At 44.2% G+C, this 16,634-nt stretch overlaps 1 protein-coding gene across 1 annotated transcript; it reads right to left on the bottom strand.

The window, feature by feature from the left end:
* Positions 1 to 126: 126 nt before the first annotated feature.
* Positions 127 to 16,315, bottom strand: cmtr1 (cap methyltransferase 1). Its single transcript, XM_084149392.1, has 24 exons — positions 15,830 to 16,315; positions 15,120 to 15,233; positions 14,844 to 14,998; positions 14,547 to 14,705; positions 14,202 to 14,294; positions 14,040 to 14,111; positions 13,822 to 13,916; positions 9,281 to 9,353; positions 8,942 to 9,140; positions 8,636 to 8,754; positions 8,432 to 8,528; positions 8,209 to 8,341; positions 7,937 to 8,116; positions 7,800 to 7,856; positions 7,635 to 7,692; positions 7,430 to 7,498; positions 7,168 to 7,299; positions 6,926 to 7,051; positions 6,716 to 6,807; positions 5,790 to 5,858; positions 5,653 to 5,700; positions 5,428 to 5,540; positions 1,913 to 2,021; positions 127 to 1,569 (listed from the first exon to the last, which is right to left on the bottom strand). The coding sequence occupies exons 2-24, from the start codon at positions 15,229 to 15,231 to the stop codon at positions 1,434 to 1,436; spliced, it is 2,496 nt and encodes an 831-aa protein (XP_084005518.1). The 5' UTR covers positions 15,232 to 15,233; positions 15,830 to 16,315; the 3' UTR covers positions 127 to 1,433.
* Between the last annotated feature and the right edge of the window lie 319 nt (positions 16,316 to 16,634).

The following is a 16,634-nucleotide window of genomic DNA, read 5'->3' as shown; positions in this document are numbered from 1 at the left end:
AGTAGGATAACTCGATCACTGCCAATATGTAGCATCCAGACATTTTGTGGCAGAACTTTCACCACATCAGCTATGGTAGAGGACAGGAGAGTGATTGTGCATGCAAAGGACAACTGGGCCTGGAAAAATGGTTTCTGGGAAGAACAAACTTTTCTTTTTATTACTACATTATCATCAACAGGGATGAAACATAACAAAGAAAAAAGTTACCTCATCTTTAACATTTCACAAACTAAACAAAACTAGGATAAGCGGAGCAAGGCAACAGGATGCAACAAAATAAACACAGGGTGACGACAGGTAAAAAGTTCCAAAACCTGAAACCCCCAATAAGCCCCTAGACAGACAGGCTAGAATGAATGGAAGGAAAGGCTGTATTTGATATAACCCAGTGTTTTAATGAAGGCCAGGAGTTTTCCCTGGCCAGGGTTGGGGTAAATTCCATTCCAATTCTCTGCAACGCTTTTTGATGTGGGAAAATATGGAATTGGAATTTGGTTTACTTTCTGAATTGACCAGAATTGACCCCAACCCTGCTCTGGGTCCTAGCTATGCTACATCACACCACTCCCCATGTGTACAAAGGTTTGGTTGTTGCTTAAAGGAGGAGAGCATGACTGGCCAGGCACTCCTGTAGAGAACTTAGAGGGTAAAAACAAGCTGGGTGGGTGAGATGGTTGGACTCAGATTATTGATACAAAGTTTTGCAAGTCAGGCATACCGGGACATATAGTGTAGTGCCTTAAAGGGAAACTACCTCTAACTTCCTTCATACTGAACACAGAGACATAAAAATGGTATCCACAAGTTCATCTGACTCTGGGGAAGTAGATACAGGGCCTCATTGCCAAAATCCCAAAGTATCCCTTTAAAAAGGCACAATGGGAGATTTTCAGTTCCAGATAAAAACATATGTAGTGTGTGAGCTTCAGAGAGAGGTTCTAGATCAGAGTACACCACAGCATCTTGTACACAAACACACTGCAAATCATGGAGGCATGGCATGAATACAAGCAAAGGGACGGGGGGCATGGAATCAATAGAAAAAATAGGAGCATGCAATGCAACACGTAATGTGACAGCTTGTCAATGTTTGTTTTCGTCATAAAGTATTAAAATCAATTCTAAGCTGCATTCTGTACAGTGGATCTGATCTGATACATAGAACTTGGGACAGTAGAGAGGAGAGAGCGTGGTCTATGTAAAATAATTACAGGGAGAGCTGTCTCAGAGAGCCACAGAGTTTGGCAAACTGTCCTTCATGTTGGCACCAAATATTTAATTACAATCCAATTCTAACCTCAAATGTTTTTTTAAAGCCAAAATAGCGCCCATGAACATTTTGTGAATGGCAGTTTGCCAAACCCTGTGCAGGGTACTGTTATCTGTCTATGGCAATATTCTATGTGTCTGGGGGGGCTCCCCCTGGTGGCTCAGGGCTGGTAGTGCTGGTGGATGAAGGAAAGCACATTGTCCTTAGACAGCTTCTCAGGGTCAACCCGCGTCTGAGAGTCGTGAACTCTGACCCCGTCCTCCCACGCCCAGAACAGACGCTCCGTATGGCAGACGCTGAGGAGACATACACACACAAATTAGAAACAACAGATTCAGTTCAATAACCTTTCAATCCATTTCATACCTCTCCTTTGGGACCCCCAGCCGTTCCATGTATTTGATCTATTCAAGAGCTAGCACTCCTGATTCAACTTGTCAACTAATCATCAAACCCTTGAGGTGAGGTAGTTCGGGGCTACAACACAACTGTGAAATGTCTGGGTGTCCCAGAGGAGAGGTTTGAGACCCACTGTCTAGAGTAGACTAGGTTCAGATGCAGAAACATTCAGACAATTCCTTGTCGCACATATCTTTAGTCTACCACACAGATTTGAGACCGGTGCATAGCGGTACGCACTGGAAGGGGGCCACAGAGTTGGCTGGCAGGTTGTAGGTGGACTGTTTAGTCATCTTGTTGAAGAAAAACTTCCTCTTGGAGTTCTTACTGTACGCCATCGTCCAGGGGTCTGCACGTCAGAGGAAGAGAAATGTCTGTGAGAAAACATCCTGAGTCCTGCATCCTAGAGCAGAAATGCTCCACCTTTCTCTTTCACACACATATACAGTGCATTCTGAAATTATTCAGACCCCTTTACTTTTTCCACATTTAGTTACATTACAGCGTTATTCAAAAATGTATTCAATAGGTTTTCCCCCTCATCACTCTAAACACAATGCCACATAATGAAAAAGCAAAAAGGTTTTTAGAAATAGAGAGGAGAGAGAGTGGTCTATGTAAAATAATTACATGGAGAGCTGCCTCAGAGAGCCACAGAGTTTGGCAAACTGCTCATGTTGGCACCAAACATTTAATTACAATCCAATTCTAAAAACAGATTATTTTTTTGACAAAGCAAAAACAGGTTTTTATAAATGTTTGTAAATGTATTAAAAAGAAGACAAAAAATATATATAAATGCAACATTAAACAATTTCAAAGATTTTACTGAGTTACAGTTCATATAAGGAAATCAATCAATTGAAATAAATAAATTAGGCCCTAATCTATGGATTTCACATGACTGGGAATACAGATATGCTTCTGATGGTAACAGATAACTTTTTTTTTTAAAGGTAGGGGCGTGGATCAGAAAACCAGTCAGTATCTAGTGTTCACCATTTGCCTCGTGCAACACATCTCCTTCGCATAGAGTTGATCAGGCTGTTGATTGTGGCCTGTGGAATGTTGTCCCACTCCTCTTCAATGGCTGTGCGAAGTTGTTGGATATTGGTGGGAACTGGAACACGCTGTCATACACGTCAATCCAGAGCATCCCAAACGTGCTCAATGTGTGTCATGTCTGGTGAGTATGCAGGCCATGGAATAACCGATATTTTCAGCTTCCAGGAATTGTTTACAGATCCTTGCGACATTGGGCCATGCATTATCATGCTGAAACATGAGGTGATGCCGGCGGATGAATGGCACAACTGGGCCTCAGGATCTTGTCACGGTATATCTGTGCATTCTAATTGCCATCAATAAAATGCAATTGTGTTCGTTGTCCGTAGCTTATGCCTGCCCATACCATAACCCCACCGCCACCATGGGGCACTCTGTTCACAAAGTTGACATCAGCAAAACACTCGCCCACACGACACCATACATGTGGTCTGCGGTTTTGAGACTGCCAAATTCTCTAAAACGACGTTGGAGTCGGCTTATGGTAGAGAAATTAACATGTAATTATCTGGCAACAGCTCTAGTGGACATTCCTGCAGTAAGCATGCCAATTGCATGCTCCCTCAAAACTTGAAACATCTGTGGCATTGTGTTTTGTGTCAAAACTGCACATTTTAGAGAGGCCTTTCATTGTCCCCAGCACAAGGTGCACCTGTGTAATGATCATGCTGTTTAAATCAGCTATTTGATATGCCACACCTGTCAGGTGGATGGATTATCTTGGCAAAGGAGAAATTCTCACTAACAGGGATGTAAAGAAATTTGGCCACAACATTTGAGAGAAATTAGCTTTTTGTGCATATGGAAAATGTCTGGGATCTTTTATTTCAGCTCATGAAACATGGGACCAACACTTTACATGTTACGTTTATATTTTTGTTCAGTGTACATAAATTCACACTCTCCTACCATTGATGCTCTTCTATAATATACAGTGCATTCGTTACATTATTTTACTCATCAAGCTACACACAATACCCCATAATGGTGGTCCCCTGTAGCTCAGCTGGTAGAGCACGGCGCTTGTAACGCCAAGGTAGTGGGTTCGATCCCCGGGACCACCCATACACAAAAATGTATGCACGCATGACTGTAAGTCGCTTTGGATAAAAGCGTCTGCTAAATGGCATATTATTATTATTATTATTATTATTATAATGCAAACACCTAAACAGGTTTTTAGACATTTTTGCTAATTTATATATTTTTTAAAACAGAATTACCTTATTTACATAAGTATTCAGACCCTTTGATATGAGACTCGAAATTGAGCTCAGGTGCATCCTGTTTCCATTGATCACCCTTGAGATGTTTCTACAACTTGATTGGAGTCCACCTGTGGTAAATTCCATTGATTGGACATGATTTGGAAAGGCACACACTTGTCTATATAAGGTCCCACAGTTAACAGTGCATGTCAGAGCAAAAACCAAGCCATGAGGTCGAAGGAATTGTCCGTACAGAGCTCCGAGACAGGATTGTGTCGATGCACAGATCTGGGGAAGGGTACCAAACATTTCTGCAGCATTGAAGGTCCCCAAGAACACAGTGGCCTCAATCATTCTTAAATGGAAGACGTTTGGAACCACCAAGACTCTTCCTAGAGCTGGCCGCCCAGCCAAACTGAGCAATCGGGGGAGAAGGGCCTTGGTCAGGGAAGTGACCAAGAACCCGATGGTCACTCTGACAGAGCTCCAGAGTTCCTCTGTGGAGATGGGAGAACCTTCCAGAAGGACAACCATCTCTGCAGCACTCCACCAATCAGGCCTTTATGGTAGAGTGGCCAGACGGAAGCCACTCCTCAGTAAAAGGCACATGACAGTCTGCTTGGAGTTTGCCAAAAGGCCACTTAAAGAACTATCAGACCATGATAAACAAGATTCTCTGGTCTGATGAAACCCAAGACTGAAATCTTTGGCCTGAATGCCAAGCGTCACGTCTGGAGGAAACCTGGCACCATCCCTACGTTGAAGCATGTTGGTGGCAGCATCATGCTGTGGGGATGTTTTTCAGCGGTGGGGACTGGGAGACTAGTCAGGATCGAGAGTAAGATGAACGGAGCAAAATACAGAGAGATCCTTGATGAAAACCTGCTCCAGAACACTCAGAACCTCAGACTGGGGCGAAGGTTCACCTTCCAACAGGACAACAACCCTAAGCATACAGCCAAGACAACACAGGAGTGGCTTCGGGACAAGTCTCTGAATGTCCTTGAGTGGCCCAGCCAGAGCCCAGACATGAACCCGATCTAACATCTCTGGAGAGACCTGAAAATAGCTGTGCAGCGATGCTCCCCATCCAACCTGACAGAGCTTGAGAGGATCTGCAGAGAAGAATGGGAGAAACTCCCCAAATACAGGTGTGCCAAGCTTGCAGTGTCATACCCAAGAAGACTCAAGGCTGTAATCGCTGCCAAAGGTGCTTCAACAAAGTACTGAGTAAAGGGTCTGAATACTTGTCTGAATACTTATGTAAATGTGATATTTCCGTTTTTAATTTTTAATAAATTAGCAAAAGTTTCTAAAAACCTGTTTTTGCTTTGTCATTATGGGGTATTGTGTGTAGATTGATGAGGAAAAAATGTGTAATCCATTTTAGAATAAGGCTGTAATGTAACAAAATGTGGAAAAAGTAAAGGGGTCTTAATACTTTCCGAATGCACTGTATGTCACCTTAGCTACAGTACATACCGTTGACAGTTTTGATGATGTATAGGCCATTTGGGAGGAAGTGGCGGTCATCCCGGCCAGTATAGGACAGACGAGGGACTCCTCCTGAACTCTTAGTCACCTTCATTTCCAGTCTAGGAGGTTCAGGAATATTCGTTCATTTACTTATACATTCATGATTAAACTAATGCAGAGTTCTCCCTCTCTAAAATGTTGACTATGGCAATAGCAATAACCTTCTCATACCTGACAAAGATCTTCTCCATCTCCTCCAGCCTGTACACCTCCTTCACTCTGATGAGAAAAGCAGAGAAACATTAGGACTCTTCCCCTTATATTTATTCTTATTCAAGCAGAAAAAAGTAAGAGTGTAGGGTTGTTACCTGATAGGGTTCATGTCTGGTCGGCTTGGCTTGGACACGGCCCTCACAAACTTCTCTGCCATCTGGATTCTGTGGACACAGTGACCACAGTTCAGCAACAATACATGTGATCACCAGATAAGGTGAAGGCAGGGGTGAAAGTAAGCCGGTACAGTCTGGTACTATTAGGCCCAGAATTTTCTATCCAAAATGTAAATCTAGGCAGAGGCTGCGGATCCGTAGGTAACCACCCTGTCCCACCCCCATGGATCCCTTTTCCACAGAGCTGAAGATCCAAATCACGTTTTACACACTTTTCTTTACCTCTACTTTACACACACATTTGTGTGGTCACCCTCCCTTGACATTTCTCACTGTCAATGGTGAAAGATAATTCTTCAAGTTTTACCGGTGAAACATCCATGCAGCATCTGCATACCAACCATTTGACCTCAATCAGTGTCATGGGGATATGCATTTAGATCTTCTTGAGTTATACAGAGTTGTTTCGAAGTAGCCTACAGTGTTGTTTTGAATAATGTACAGTGAGAGAATTTTAGAGCAGATGTTAAACTGTAGCATAACCTACCTGTGTTCAGTTTAAATATAAGCACATATTTTGCCTAGTGGCGCACGCTGTCGAGTTTAGGCTGCATGAGAAACATTTCACCAGTCGCACAATCATCCTAAAATCTCATAAGAAATTAGGTGGTGTTTTCTATTTTACAATAAAGTTATATATGCTGATCTAACTTTAGTAAATGAGCACCACGCGACAGAGTAGTCCGTTCTCTAGGAGTAGAGCAGAGTCTGTGCGTAGAGAAGCCCGCACATGCGCAGCTTTGGGACTTTAGCTGTCGGAAAGAGGGGTCCAGAAAAGTCAGATCCGCAGCCACTCCGTTAAATCTACTTTCACCCCTGGGTGAAGGTTAGAGTTGTTGCCTCACCGTTGGTTGAAGTGCTGGACCCGTACGTCAGTGCCGTTGAGAACCAGGGCATCTAGCACGTGTACTGCGTTGATCCTGCGCTGGGCTTTACCCTGTGTTCAACAAACAATCAGAAAAAGGTAAACAACCATAGTAATTACTTCCTCTCTTCCTTCTCCTTCCCCTATTCAACTCCCCCACTCTTCACCATCCCTTCCTCTCCTCTCTCACCTCTCCCTTCAGCTCCTGGACAATCTCTACACTGAGCAGGGTCTCTCTGGGCAGCTCCAGCTTGAAGTTCTCCAGCTTCCTCCAGCGCAGAGGATGCTTGCCGTCCCACATGTAGATCTGAGACTTCTGTAGAGAGAGAGGCATGAGAAGAATGGGATTCACATGTCTATTTGTGAATAACAAGAGAACTACTGCTGAGATGATCATGGCCCAGGTCCAGAGTGGTGTCTGCTCTCTCTCACCCCTAGACCTAACAGGAAGAGCTGTTCCCCTCCTCCCACAATGCACCGGTAGTCCAGGACATGGTGAACCTTATCCAGAGTGGTGGAGCTCAGAGGGGTGGGTTTGGAGTTCAACAACTCGATGTCAGAACCCTGAGAGACATAGACAAAGAAAAAGAGAGAGACAGAGAGAGAGAGAGAGAACGTTCAATTCTACTAATACATGATCACACACATGGTGATAAAAACCCTATCTAAAAGGGATGGGAGGCCACAATCTCACCTTCATCAGCTCATAGAATTTGGAATTGGGGTCTGAGGAGACGGGAGTGACTCTGGCCTTATCAGGGATCTAAACAGAGAGAGAGAGAGAGAGAGACAAAGAAACAAATAACTAGTGAGTGCTATCAAGATAGGTGATTGAACTGCTCAGATACCCGTCTCTATACACACTGACCAGCCCTCACTAACTCCTCAGTACTACTCACCCCCCAAAGCTTCAGACACTCCTTACGAATATCAGCCTGCCTGGCCTCTGACAGGGTCCTGACAATACACAACACAGTCAGATTGTACTTGCACATGCAGGTACACTACATTCCAACACGTTTGCACTGATTTGAACAGTAGAAGGGAGGGAGTAGGTAACTCACGTGTCTAAGACGTAGGCATGGATCTTAGCCAGGGCTTTGATCTGGACTACACAGTGGCTGCAGGGAGACATGGATGATTATAAAGCCTGTGTTTATTTGTGTGTATGTGTGTGTCATGTGTGCGTGTGTCTTTCTACCTCTCGTTAGAGTTGATCATGTGGTTATAGAACTCAGTGTCTCCTTTGATGAGTTCGATGGGCATCACCTCGTTGACATCAGACTCCGAGTTCCTCAGGTGGTTGAGCTTCAGGTTGACCGTGAACATGTACTCCCTGACCGGATCTGAACCAGGCTTCAGACCGCGACACACTATGTATCTGAAAACCAAGGATATAATGTCAGAACATAGCTAATAGGTATTGGTCGAGGTATATAGTATTGGCCTTAATAACAGCATTTACACACACACCTCTCGGAGTTGGCGGGCCTGCTGGTAATGGGTTTAAAGAGGGACACCCTGTCGAAGCAGAGGTAGAGCAGGTACACCAGCCCCACACTGAACGGTGTGAACAGGTCAAAGGTCTTACACAGGAAGTGACCACCTGGGGGAGACAGAGAACACAACAGTCACTCACTGTCCTTACACTTCTGGATAGTAAGAGACAGACAAACAGACAGATAGACAGACGTACCTGTCCGTAGTACAGACATTGCGGTGAGGAACTGACAGAGCAGCAGTTGTTTGCTCAGAATCTCCTGGATGTTCTCCTGCCCCTCCACTGAGAACCCCTACCAATCAGAAAACAGAGATGAGCTCAACAACCCACCCCACCAATCAAACACGTCTCACTACGCCTTTGGCCAATGATGACAGTGCGATGAAGACTCCAACTCACCCCGTCAGCCATGAGGAAGTGCAGTCCTCTCCTCTCTGTACTCTCCATGACAAAATTCCGGAACGCACTGATGTTCTCCGGACGAGTGATGTCACCATCCCCGTCCACCCCGTTTTCACCTGAGCCACAGGGAGAGTGAAAAGAGGAGATGGAGGAAGTAGAGGAGAAATTACATATTTTTTACATTTGACCATAAGACTTTTTTTGTATTTGTTCAGCCATGTTTTCTTCCTCTCTGATAGAAACTTGGTGTGAAGTCTGCACCATTGTTGACACTCAGCACATGGGGTACACCATGGTACATACCATAGTAGGGTTCAAACAGTTCGCTGGGCGCAGCGTAGAAGTCTTCCAGTTTGAAGTCGCAGGGTCCTTTGAGGGTCATGCCGAATCCCTTGGCATGCCAACGCCGCCTCCACAGGATGTACTCTGAGAAGCCCCCCGGCCCCGCGCACACGTCCCCGAAATACAGCAGCTCCCCCTCGCGGTCTCGCGTCTGGGGCTTCTGCATGGGGAGAAACACGGAAAAAAACACACCTTTATCATGTAACAGCTGGAAACCTGTCACAAATATCTACCAAATATGCATTTGCTACATGTCACTTTCATTGATTAGATCAAGTGTGAATGGAAAGGGTCACTCACCCCTTGTGAATCCTTTGGGTTGGTGAAAATGCCGTCAAAGACGTGGTCCATGTTGGCCATCTTCATAGCCGCTCTACAGAGAAAACAAACACACACAACAGATAAGTGAGTCATTATTATCAGCTACTGTAAGTAAAAAGTCAGGGGCTTCATTTATAACCGTTGCGTAAATTTCACACTAAATATCTGCGTGCACCATTTCTGAAAAGAATACGTACGTCAAAAAATATTGAGATTTATAAACTTGCATACAGTGCATTCGGAAAGTATTCAGACCCCTTCCCTTTTTCCACATTTTGTTACATTACAGCCTTATTCTAAAATGGATTAAATTATATTTTTTCCTCAATCTACACACAATACCCCATAATGAAAAAGCAAAAACAGGTTTTTAGAAATGTTAGCAAATGTTTTTAAAATAAACAGAAATACCTTATTTACATAAGTATTCAGACCCTTTGCTATGAGACTCGAAATTGAGCTCAGGTGCATCCTGTTTCCATTGATCATCATTGAGATGTTTCTACAACTTGGAGTCCACCTGTGGTAAATTCCATTGATTGGACATGATTTGGAAACGCACACGCCTGTCTATATAAGGTCCCACAGTTGACAGTGCCTGTCAGAGCAAAAACCAAGCCATGAGGTTGAAGGAATTGTCCGTAGAGCTCCGAGACAGGATTATGTCGAGGCACAGATCTGGGGAAGGGTACCAAAACATTTCTGCAGCATTGAAGGTCCACAAGAACACAGTGCCTCCATCATTCTTAAATGGAAGAAATTTGGAACCATCAAGACTCTTCCTAGAGCTGGCTGCCCGGCCAAACTGAGCAATCGGGGGAGAAGGGCCTTGGTCAGGGAGGTCTGACAGAGCTCCAGAGTTCCTCTCCAGAGATGGGAGAACCTTTCAGAAGGACAACCATCTCTGCAGCACTCCACCAATCAGGCCTTTATGGTATGCCAGACGGAAGCCACTCCTCAGTAAAAGGCACATGACAGCCCGCTTGGAGTTTGCCAAAAGGCACCTAAAGGACTCTCAGACCATGAGAAACAAGATTCTCTGGTCTGATGAAACCAAGATTGAACTCTTTGGCCTGAATGCCAAGTGTCACGTCTGGAGGAAACCTGGCACCATCCCTACGTTGAAGCATGATGGTGGCATCATCATGCTGTGGGGATGTTTGTCAGCGGCAGGGACTGGGAGGTTGAGGGAAAGGTTAACGGAGCAAGTAGAGAGCGATCTATGATGAAAACCTGCTCCAGAGTGCTCAGGACCTCAGACTGGGGCGAAGGTTCACCTTCCAACAGGACAACAACCCTAAGCACACAGCCAAGACAACGCAGGAGTGGCTTCGGGACAAGTCTCTGAATGTCCTTGAGTGGCCCAGCCATAGCCCGGACTTGAACCCGATCGAACATCCCTGGAGAGACCTGAAAATAGCTGTGCAGCAACGCTCCCCATCCAACCTTACAGAGCTTGAGAGGATCTGCAGAGAAGAATGGGAGAAACTCCCCAAATACAGGTGAGGCTGTAATCGCTGCCAAAGGTGCTTCAACAAAGTACTGAGTAAAGAGTCTGAATACTTATGTAAATGTAATATTTCTGTTTATTCTTTATAAATTTGCAAAAATGTCTTACAAACCTGTTTTTGCTTTGTCATTATGGGGTATTGTGTGTAGATCGATGAGGGGAAAAAACTATTTAATCCATTTTAGAATAAGGCTGTAACGTAACAAAATGTGGAACATTTCTAGAGGTCGGAATACTTTCCGAATGCACTGTACGCAGCATTAAAGCTCTGCCCGGAAAACACCCTCCACTCACCTTTTATGGTGACAATAACGCCCTTTATTTGCTGTATCATTTGTCACTATTTGAATTAGGCTACGGCAGTTTGTAAAAGAAAATGCAAAGGCATTTGATCACATTTCTGTAGAGGTGTGGCCCGTGTGGGCAGAATATTTTGATATTTTTCCATTACTTTTTTAAACTAAACATGCATGCTGCCTATAGCGAGTGCCTGCCTGCGCATTCTGCAAGACTGATTGTACACTACATTAACAAAGGTATGTGGACACCTGCTCATTGAACATCTCATTCCAAAATCATGGGCATTAATATGGAGTTGGTCCCCCGTTTGCTGCTATAACAGCCTCCATTATTCTGGGAAGGCTTTCCACTAGATGTTGGAACATTGCTGCAGGGACTTGCTTCCATTCAGCCACAAGAGCATTAGTGAGGTTGGGCACTGATGTTGGGCGATTAGGCCTGGCTCGCAGTCGACGTTCCAATTTATCCCAAAGGTGTTCGATGGGGTTGAGGTCAGGGCTCTGTGCAGGCCAGTCAAGTACTTCCACACCGATCTCGACAAACCATTTCTGTATGGACCTCGCTTTGTGCACAGGGGCATTGTCATGCTGAAACAGGAAAGGGCCTTCCCCAAACTGTTGCCACAAAGTTGGATGCACAGAATCGTCTAGAATGTCATTATATCCTGTAGCATTAAGATTTCCCTTCACTGGAACTAAGGGGCCTAGCCCGAAACCATAAAAACAGCCCCAGACCATTATTCCTCCTCCACCCAACTGTACAGTTGGCACTATGCATTGGGGCAGGTAGCGTTCTCCTGGCATCCCCCAAACCTAAATTTGTCAGTCGGACTGCCAGATGGTGAAGCGTGATTCTTCACTCCAGAGAACGCGTTTCCACTGCTCCAGAGTACAATGGCGGCGAGCTTTACACCACACGCTTGGCATTGCGCATGGTGATTTTAGACTTGGGTGCGGCTGCTCGGCCATGGAAACCCATTTCATGAAGTTCCAGACTAACAGTTATTTCGCTGACGTTGCTTCCAGAGGCAGTTTGGAACTCGGTAGTGAGTATTGCAACCGAGGACAGACGATTTTTACGCGCTATGCGCTTCAGCGGTCCCGTTCTGTGAGCTTGTGTGGCCTACCACTTCGCGGCTGAGCCGCTGTTGCGCCTAGATGTTTCCACTTCACAATAACAGCACTTACAGTTGACCGGGGCAGCTCTAGCAGGGCAGAAATTTGACGAATTGAGTTGTTGGAAAGGTGGCATCCTATGACGGTGCCACATTGAAAGTCACTGAGCTCTTCAGTAAGGCCATTCTACTGCCAATGTTTGTCTATGGATATTGCATGGCTGTGTGCTCGATTTTATACACCTGTCAGCAACGAGTGTGGCTGAAATAGCCAAATCCACTAATGTGAAGGGTTGTCCACATACTTTTGACCATGTAGTATATTGGAAACAATTTAAAAGTACGCTACAGCCCACACTTCTATGCAAAGGTTGCTCAATATCTAGTTAATCAATAGATTATTGGGTTTCTATGTCCTGCCTTGTTATAGGCTCAGATTAAATTAGGCAGTGATGTCGCGCTCCTATCGCACAGCAATACTGTAGCCTACCCATACTGTCAAATATTTGACATAAGCTACCGGTCTATTTACTTTGTTGGCAGAAGGTTTACATGTTTTGCAGTAATTTATGCTGTATCTGGCAAAGGACTGTGACAGAAAGAGAAAACAATGGCAAATAGTTGTGGACCTGTCAGCAGAAAATGTTAATTCAACAATCTTTTGCATCAACTTCTCCCTCAACCTAAATATGCTGGACTGCCCGTGAATTCTGAAACACTGTCTAGGCTACTCACAACAAATTGAAATTACAGTAGGCTCCATAGTAGTATACATATTTCAAAGTAAAAGATCAACTGTCTTGATGTTCACCTGTTAAATGTGTCTGTAGGCTATAAACCACGCTGCCTATGGGATCACATATACCAAAACTGGAAATACATAGCCTATCTATTGCATAGCCTATCTATTACATAGGCCCAATTAAAAGAGAGATGCGCATGGTAATTTGTTGTATGGCTACTTCAGGACTATGAACCCATCACGGACAGAAAAGGTGATGAATATATTCTGCAATGGTTATAAAAATAAATAAATAGGAAATAGATTCCTATGTCTAATTATTTAGATTCCAAAAACAAAGCACTTCGTTTTCGCTCGTCTCATTAACGGCAAATGGCTGCATCTTTTTATTATGTTTTTATGAATAAGCGTGTCATCAGATCCCCCATTTGCAAAAAAATACTTAGACCTGCTTACCTGCTTGCAATACAATACTTCAACCACTATAAGATGTGCGTACGCATGGTCTAAAGCTCGGGTATTCAACTCTTACCCTACGAGGTCCAGAACCTGCTGATTTTCTGTTCAACCTGATAATTAGTTGCACCGACCTGGGTCTAAATCAGTCCCTGATTAGAGGGAACAATGAAAAAAAGCAGTGGAACTGGCTTTGAGGTCCAGAGTTGAGTTTGAGGAGTCTAAAGTTTGCATGGAGGAAAGGACATGTTCAGTTTTTTATAAATGCCAACTTTTGCAGGAAAACTGGGGTATATTTTGTACGCACAGGGGCCCAGGGGCTTCATTAGCACAATGTGAGCTAGCATGTGTTTGTGTGATGCTAGAACATCAGTGTGTTATTCAGTAAGTTAGACTACCTGTTGAGGAAGAAGGCTCCTCTAATAGTCTCGTAGGGGTTGGAGCGCGTCCGAGCTCGCCTCATCTCCTCCCCCTCCAGATCGTCAAACACCGTCTGCAGACCACACACACCTTTTACTGCCATAACTTACTTATGCCATTATAGAATCAATATCCTGATGATGATGATGTAGTGTTGCTTGCAGTTGAATAGAGGGTTGTTCTTTAGGTAGCTCACCTTGCACCTCAGAAGGCTGTGTAGAAGATCCTCTGTGCAAAAGTCTGTCTCATCCTCAATCTTCAGTTTCCTCTGAAATAGACCAAAACATATAGTGCGTGAGAATGACAGATTGAGAAGAATGTGTGTTAAAATTGTGTGCGAGCACGCATGTGTGTGTACCGGTCCCACAGCCATCCACCCCCTCAACTCATCTGCATCTGGGATCTCTGTGGAGCATTCTGGGAACCACTTCACCTCTTCTACAGCACTGGGCTAGAGATAGAGGGGGGAGAGAGAGCGGGTGGAAGAAGGGGGGAGAGAGAGGGGAAGAGAATGAGGGAGGGGGTAGAAAGAGAAGGTGTTGTTTACATTGGTGAGTGCATTCTTTTCTCCTGTGGACTGTACATAGAATTGGGAAATATCCCATCCTAACAGCCTATTTTAATCTGATGAGAAGACAGTGTGACAAAGCTATCTGCTTGCGTATGTTTGTATGTCTGTGATGATGTTGTGGTTGTGTCATACCTCAATTTCGTCTTGCCAGTCCACGTTGAGCTCTCCCTGGAAGCCCTGCAGTGTGAGTCCCAGACCCCTCCTCCCTCTCTGAGTGGACGCCTCGATGATCTCCTTGCGCCCCTGGCCAAACTTACCTAGACCTTCACCTTCACGGAAACCCATTTTGGCCTGGAGGAGGAAGAAGGGAACACAGAAGAAAAAAAACGTGAGGGAGGGATAAAGAGGGATGGAACATTTTGGGATCCATGATCCCTCGTATAGTTTTATCTTTGTAAGTCAATGGGACACATGTGAGTGTCATCTTACCATGAGTTTCTGCGACACGCTGTTGTACATGGGGAACTTGTTGGCGTCGCTCTGTTTGGCATCGTCTGTGGCTGATGCATTCTGGGATATAGTGGGCATAGAGAAACCTGGTCTGTGGTCTTCCGGGTCGCTGTGGGAGTCACTCTGACTAGAGTCTGGGAGGAGGAGAGGCACACACACAAACAAAAACACAGGTCATGGCCTGTGACATTTTGCCAAATCCTGAATATCATTGCACAGTGAGAACTATGTATAAAGCAATGTGATGGTGATTACCCTGACTGGTTGTCAGTAGCGGCGACTCCTCGTCTGAGCTGGCATCCTCAAGGCGTTGTTTCTTACTCCGTTTCAGCGGCTCTGAGGCCACCTCGCCCCTTCTCTTCATCATGGCTGAGGAGGGATGAGGGGGGGTAGGGTCAGGAGGAGACAAGGGGGATAGATATGGTTAGAAATAAAAAGTGTATCTCTGGTGTAAAGTGGCTTCCTCTCCTCTATGTGCACTGATCTGAAAAGACCCGGATATGTGAACGCAAATGTCTAACATGCACCATTAAAATATGTTGGGATGCATTTGCATTGGCTTCATGGTAATCCACTAGAGTTCAAACCCACTGATTACATTTGCTTTGACATTGTAATACGATGGCAACTAAAATGTAAGGGAAGTTATGAAGTAATTCAGTCTAAATGCATATTCTTCATCAATAGCCCAGATATCTTTGGACGCTAAAAAGCAATTGCTTCATTCTCCTATGACAGAATCACATAGGGTCACAATGATGTGGCTTATCCATCAAGTAAAAATGCATGCATATACAAATAACATGAAGTCACTAGCTTGTATTGTCTTGATTATGATTAAATGCATTGGCTTGCATTTTATCTGTTTGCACTTTGCAGTAATATGCTCTAACTACTTCATTGGAGATATATTATAATTAGCAATTGCTTGGCAATTACAAGTAATTCTAGAAGTATGTATTTACCTCTTGGTTGCTGTGTTTGGCTAACTAACGTTAACAAGTCGGACCATTCCACAGCCCTACTCTCCTGCCTGCCAGCTAAGCTTAGTTAGCTAGCTAGCTCCTGATTGCCAACTAAGCACGAGCACCGAGCTAGCTATTAGCAACGACAAATGGGAAGATTCCCCACTTTTCTGATATAAATATCTGAAACGAAACTGAGTCAGCCACCCCTCTAACGTGAATGGTGTCGATTTCACCCTCTGCAAGTGAGCGGGCTAGCCAGCTAGTTGTTTACCAGCTAGCTACGTGCAATATTTTCTTCTCGGTTAGAGAACCTCCACCTGTCATAGCAACGACACACTTTATTATAATATATCCATTAACGTTTTATGTCTTCGTAGAATTAATTTCCATGCACAAAATGTGATTAATGTTGCATAAAACAAGTTCAACGTTAATGCGCATTCAAATGTCAGTTTTCTGAATTATCGTAAGGGTCCTTCGAATATGTATGACACACGTTAGTGACGCTTTTGGTGGCATGGGGCTCAAGATAAATGCCTGATTCAGATTGGTGCAAAACAACAACCCGATAAGAACTACTGAAGCATTACTAAATTTAAACAACATGATTTATTAAATAACTACAACATTTACAGCCATACCCGCTTCATAGTTGTATTATTGTAGAATTGTTTTTAAATTAAAGTTCACATCACACAACAATTAGCGCCCCTCTGTGGTTGTCAGCTAAATAGCAATGTTCTGATGATCATATCCAAATCAATTTGGAGTTTTGTGTTGTTTAGATATAAATAAAATAATA

Source organism: Coregonus lavaretus (assembly GCF_964263955.1).
Source record: "Coregonus lavaretus genome assembly, chromosome: 31".
Lineage (NCBI taxonomy): Eukaryota > Metazoa > Chordata > Actinopteri > Salmoniformes > Salmonidae > Coregonus > Coregonus lavaretus.
Note: the sequence above shows the minus strand (reverse complement) of the source record. Positions and strands in the feature narration are given on the sequence as shown.

Bases quoted from the DNA above. Each gene is read 5' to 3' on its own strand.
- cmtr1 (XM_084149392.1), bottom strand. From the start codon at position 15,231: ATGATGAAGAGAAGGGGCGAGGTGGCCTCAGAGCCGCTGAAACGGAGT. The intron at 7,499-7,634 runs GTGAGTAGTACT...CTCTCTGTTTAG, and splicing joins AGTGTCTGAAGCTTTGGGGG to ATCCCTGATAAGGCCAGAGT. The intron at 2,022-5,427 runs GTATGTACTGTA...TCTGACGTGCAG, and splicing joins CATCATCAAAACTGTCAACG to ACCCCTGGACGATGGCGTAC.